This window comes from Microchirus variegatus (genome assembly GCF_963457635.1).
Source record: "Microchirus variegatus genome assembly, chromosome: 11".
NCBI classification, from domain to species: domain Eukaryota; kingdom Metazoa; phylum Chordata; class Actinopteri; order Pleuronectiformes; family Soleidae; genus Microchirus; species Microchirus variegatus.
Window position 1 is genome coordinate 13491725 of NC_139812.1, and position 6287 is coordinate 13498011.

Below are 6287 nucleotides of genomic sequence, written 5' to 3' on the forward strand. Positions count from 1 at the left end.
TGTATTATGGGTTGTTTGACGGGCGTCAAATGTAACAGGTGACGGCAAGAGATATTGGCAGAAATGGCTTAAAGTGCCCCTCTTGCACCGCCTCTCACGCGAAGGCTCAAGGAGAGTTTTGTGTGACCTTGACCATAACTTAGGAAGCTCCTGCAGGTTTCTATTAGCAAATGATCCACAGCAAACACTGTTAATCCACTCAGCACCGTTAACGTTTAACGCAGCAGATGGTCCGCACAGTTGTTTCCACTGAAATGCATCAAGTCTCTGCTCAATTAAAGCAACGTGAAGGAGAGAGAAAGTGATTTTAATGACAGTACACTCTTAGAAATAAATAAGTGCTAAGTAGAACCATATAAGGTTCTTCGGCTTGTCCTCATAGGAGAACCCTTTTTGGCTCCAGGTAGAACGTTTTTTATAAAGGTTCCACCTGGAACCCTTTTGGAGGGTTACACCAAGAACCCTTTAAAACCCTTTATCCAGGAAAGGGGGTTTAAAAGGTTCTCTGGATCAAAATGGTTCTTAGTGGAACCATTAGTGTTACCAAGAACCCTTGAAAAACCTTTTCCAGAAGAAGGGGTTTTTCAGAAGCAAATGGTTCTAGGCAGAACCTCAGCCCTTGTAGAAGGACCTTTTTGGAACCCTTATTTCTAAGAGTGTAGAGTACAAACATGTTTAGGACATGAGCTGTGACAGAGGCACATGTTGAGTTGGTAGCAACTGGACTTGAAGTTTTTCTTGATGTTGAAGAAATGCTGTGGAATTAATAGTGGAATGGTTACTGAGGAATGACTTGAACCCTTATACTTTGTAAATGTGATTTTATAGCCAAACATCAAATACATATTGGACCCTTTACAGATGTATGCCGCATGATTCAGAATGAAAGTAACTGGTTCAAATTCTTTGGATTGTGCAGGTCAGAAACACAGATCAATGACTTCCACTGCTGATTATTCCTTTACTGTGAAAACGTGTTGGTCACATCAGAGATGCTTGGTCTACGAAGGTGGCCAAAGTGATGTCACGCTGCGACAAGCCTCCACAGTCATGTGTGCTGAGAGTGATTTGAACCTGGAGGAACAAACGGGAAAACTGTGACCATGACGATCATCAAATGACTCGGATAATTAGGTTGACGGTTCATCTAAACAAGTAATATAGACAAATATCTAAAGTATCTGCAGTTTAAAAAACTGAATTGTTTCTAGTTTATAAAGCAGTCCTCAGCTTCCCAAACAAAAGTTAGAGAAATCACAACATTTAACTGGAACCTACATACCATAGAACCCTTTCAAAATCCAAACAGTCGTTTCTCTTGTCCTTTTTAGATAAGAGCTGTTTATACTGAAGAAGATGAATCTTTTTAGTGCATAGGCGGTATTTATATATATATAGCACTTTTTCTGGTCTTGATGACCACTCAACTGTTGCCGTTTACCCATTCATAGACTTTTATATGGCACTAAAATTCGCTGCACTTTTTCTACCCGTTCTACCTAAATTTGGGGTTAAGTGTCCAGGGATAATTGACATGCACATAAGAGGAGCAAGGGATCCATTTGCAGTTTTTATATAGTTTTTAAAAAACGAAGCTAACCTCCTGACTACCAGTAGTTCAAATCTGTCCTCTGTGGAGGACATTTGTAAACGTGAATATCTCCCACCCACTGCATACTACTGAATGAAGTCCTTTTGGTATCTACATTAATTAATAAAAGGGCCTGTTATAATATAATATAATATAATATAATATATTCAGTATTCTAATTACCTTGCAAAGATTGGGGAATTAAACAAAAAAAGTGTGTCCCTAAAATAAAAATCATAAATAACCCAAAAAAATCTGCAATTAACTATGAAATATAAAACGCATGGCTTTTTTTTTTTCAGTGCTTCTTGTTTAGGAATGTATTGTTTACAATGTGAATTTAAATCTGGGGGACATGATCCCAGTGCAGCTCTCCTCTCTGGCAAGTCAATCATGAGGTGATATTATTCACTCATGATCAGAGATGTAGTCACTTTAAAAGGCCTGTACATACTCTGCAAACACAGATAAATGAGTTCTCTCTCCTAGTCCTTTCAGATTGCTCTTGACACGTTTTTCTTGTGTGGTGTTTGACAACTATTGTGTGATTGACCAGACATTTGAAGAGAGCGTGGTTAATGCAGAGATGTTACCATTCCCTGTGAGGACTTTCCAGGAGTTTTGCACTTTCACAAGTTTCACATTTAGTATGAAATGAGCAGAACTAACATGTTCTTGTTCTTGCCACCTCAACAAATGTCTGTGTTCTTGCGGAGTATGTAGAGGCCTTAAGGAGTGAACTCTTCACTGCAGTCAAGACAAGTCTTTTATACCTTATTATAGACATTGAACCACTCGGGATGATGGTCCATCTTCTCTGCTTGTAGAGCCACTCTGGACATGAAACCGAAAGCCTGAAATGGAAGACAAATGATTGCAGCAGCAGCAGCATCCTATACACAATCTGTTGAGTGAAGCGCTACACAATGACGGCTACAAACCTGATTGAAGTCTTTAAAAATAAACTCTTTGTAAATTGCGTCCCGCCCCACGACCTCCACCCACTGAGCGTTGCGTAACAGGGGGAGGAGGTGAGCCCTCTCCTCTTCATTCAGACTCTGTATCTTACCAGCCTGTGGGGACAGAGCAGCTGATTTTAGAAGGGGCAGTTACACAAACACAAACAGTGATTGGCTGCACAGAATCACATCTGGAAACAATGAGTCTGCATTCCTGCTGTAAAAACTAACCAGGCATGTGGTGGTGTTGTGGGGGGAGGTTCGGGGGTGGGGGAACTCTTTTTTTTTTTTTTTTGTCATTCGGTTCATAATCTTGTCGCATGATGCAGAGTCACATGCTTTTAAAATCAATGAACCCCTCCGTAAAAACCCGCCTCCCACATCTTAACTGCACTGACAACATTTCTCTACATTGTGCAAACAGAAATTACTCTGTTGGTGCTTATATATTCCACAAGATGAAACGGATGATATGACCCCGGGACTAAAACAAAGTGATGACATCACTGGGTGTCATAGCAACGCTCTAATCACCTTTATCTGTGGAGTGAATGGGCAGAGCACAAACAAAAGCCACTGGCTTAAACCATTGTGCTTGGACACAGGAAAATCTGCTTATATCCTATCCTGAAATAACATGTCTACACTTATAGATATATGAGCATTTCTCAGCCTGCAGTAAAACATGATCCAAACAAGTTTCAGATATCAACAGGTTGGTTTGTGAGGTGATCAGCAGACATGTGATGGTGCAGAGGTTGTGTACTCACCATGTTTGCAGAGCGCCTTCACACACACACACAGAAGAGAGAGAGGATTCAGCTCTCAGAGACAAAATGTGTTGTCACAGGCAGTAAGTGAAGTGCAACTGGAATGAACACATCTAACACACATGAGCTGAGCTGTGTGTGGGTCCTGCTCACAGCAGCTGCCCCTAGAGAAGCCTGAACAGAAATGCTCCCGGCTGATTGGCTGCTCAGCCACTTGTCAACACAGGTTTAATCATAAACTGTCATCTGTTGTGCAAGGTACACATGGTGAGGTTTTGTAGCAGCAGATTCAACACAAAGGCCAGCGCACAAGTGTTTGCTGTGTGATGAAAGAATGAATTTACCATCTCCCCACTCTTTAATAATCTATTCTATGTTGTGTATGCACACATATTTATGACAAAACATATTTAGTTACACATTGAAAACATATTTCAAAGCTTTAACCTAACTTGAGACACAAACAAATCCTGTTTTTTTTTTTTTGCCTTTATGAATAGGATGTTGTTGATTGATTTGATTTGTTGATTTCTGCAACATCTGTAGCTTTAGTGGATTATGACAGAGGTGTCAAACTGACGGCCCGTGGCCCACAACCTCCTCTTCCTATAATTTATAAATGTGTTTATTATGTGTGTGGCCAAGGCACACATGCCAGTGGAGTGAGTGAATAGATACAATAATAATGCAAAATATATTTGCTAGCAATATTTGACATTTGGGTATAATTACAACAACATTCAACATAAACTAACATGCTGCATATACGCTTGACTGGTGTTTTAATTACAGTTGTCCATGATATTATATACTTCATTTTAGATGTAGTTATGTATGTATTATCTGTTTTGTTTTTTTTATTAATTTTGCATCATTAGCATGTTTTTATTGTGAAGGAAACCTAATTTCACATTAAAAACATGCGCTTTTACTTTGAAATTCATGAATATCTAAATTGCGAACTCATATTGCTCACTTGCTACTGAACAGTTGTTTTTCCCTCTTGATCAGACTAGATGCTCATTGGGCCCCAGGTCATTTGAGTTTGACCCTGCTGGATTATGGTGACTGTGTAAAGAGGGTGGACACTGTGTGCCACTAAGTGCTATGTTTTAATACAGATCTTGGACATTGTTTACATAACTGCACTTTATCGTTTTTGTATTTTCACAGATTTACTAATTTGTCTACAAATCTGTTCTTGGTTTAATTCCTACACATCTGTGTTCATACATACAGCCAAAAATAATGAAGCCCTGCTCTCAAATGATAGTCAACAAATGTCTGTCTCCAAAATAAGAACTGCTTTCTCCTTCTATGTTTTTAAACGCCTTTAAATGTGTTTTATGGACGGTCATCAAAGAAACATGTTGTTGTTTCACATTTAGCCTTTATGAGGGGTTCGGATTAAGGATCTTGTTGTTATGGCCTGTATGCTTTGGCACTTTAATGTATTATTACTTTATTAGTCTCTCTCTCTTTTTTTTAATTCTTCTTTAATTACTTTCTTTTATCTTTTATATTCTGTCCTGAGTTTTATATCTGACATTGATTGACAGTGTTGTCTATGTAATTATTTGACCGGGACTAAGAGATCTTCTATATCACTGGGACCGTCCTGCCTAAATAAAGGATAATATATCTAATAATATATAATGATTATAATTAGAATAAAATACAAAAGGAATTTATAATTTTTTGGGGAATTAATAGAAGATAGAAATATTGACTGAACATTGTGTTTTATGTCTTCTACAATGTATAATATTTGTCTTTGTTTGTATCGTGATTGTCTCTCTTGTAAATTAAGTATAGATTTATACAGTATATTTAACATGAGTTAAAAGTGCACAGTGCTGGTCCACTACAATTAATGTCTGTGTTGAACAGGACAGCAGATTTTAAATGTGAGCTCTGCCCCCTCAGCTGAACGGAGTTCATGTCAAAGGTTAATGAGGTGCTCCTGTGAGATTGCCCCGGTGAACTCAACTGTCACATCGAGCGCTCAGGGAAATGAACTCGTTAATGAAATGAGAAGAGGAAGAGGATGTGACAAGTGATCAGCTCTTAACAGTTGGCTGGATAAGGTAAATGAGAAGGTTGATGTAGCGGTTTTTTTTTTGAAGAGGAAAGCAAGATGTTAGCTAAAACAAACCCCTAAAATGAACATAGCAGCAAACTGTGTTTGAAACTGTTCAAACTTAAATGAATACTTCACCAATTTGCGTTTAGCTTTGTATTACTAGAATAGAGGTAGTATTTTTTGAAAAATTGGGCTTCCCAACCTCAATTTCCCCTGAGTTGAGAAATATCTCCATTATTTTTTTTGTTACGTGCCCACCACCAGTGGCACCTGGTCCTGTTAGCATAACTGTTAGCAAAGATGGCGGACACTGTTTAATACTGTTTATTAATGTTTACTGGTTACGCTAACAGGTACGTAACAAAAAAGAATGACGATATTTCTCAACTCAAAGAGAAACTCTCATACACAAAACTTGGTGAAGAATTCCATTTTCCACACACACACACTCACACACACACACACACACACACACACACACACACACACACACACACACACACACACACACACACACACACACACACACACACACAGAGACAGTGCTTAGTGATTATTTGTTGCCCCAAACATCAGACAGTAAAGCATGCCTTCTGCCCTTTGACCACTTTTTATATTGGTGAGAGTGATAAAGATGAGCAATAGACAACAGTGGCCGTCCTGAAGAAGCAACATGGGGCTCAGGTTACTGGAACAAACCATTCTGACTTTGTTGATCGTTGTAGCCAGCAGCTATGGACAACATGTGAAACCAGGTGAGTCATATTATGGTTCAGTGTTGGTGGAAGTGGATCTGGTTTCGTTCCCATAGCGGTCGTTTTACATCCGAGAGTCTTTTTATAGTATTTCAGTCCAAAGTATGTAGTACGGCTTCTAATCATCAA

General features: G+C 38.9%; 1 protein-coding gene across 1 annotated transcript; it reads right to left on the minus strand.

Annotated features, from left to right (window-relative positions):
* Positions 1-898: 898 nt before the first annotated feature.
* Positions 899-3398, minus strand: pcbd1 (pterin-4 alpha-carbinolamine dehydratase/dimerization cofactor of hepatocyte nuclear factor 1 alpha). Its single transcript, XM_083897958.1, has 4 exons — positions 3321-3398; positions 2533-2664; positions 2365-2445; positions 899-1074 (listed from the first exon to the last, which is right to left on the minus strand). The coding sequence occupies exons 1-4, from the start codon at positions 3321-3323 to the stop codon at positions 982-984; spliced, it is 309 nt and encodes a 102-aa protein (XP_083754084.1). The 5' UTR covers positions 3324-3398; the 3' UTR covers positions 899-981.
* Positions 3399-6287: the final 2889 nt, after the last annotated feature.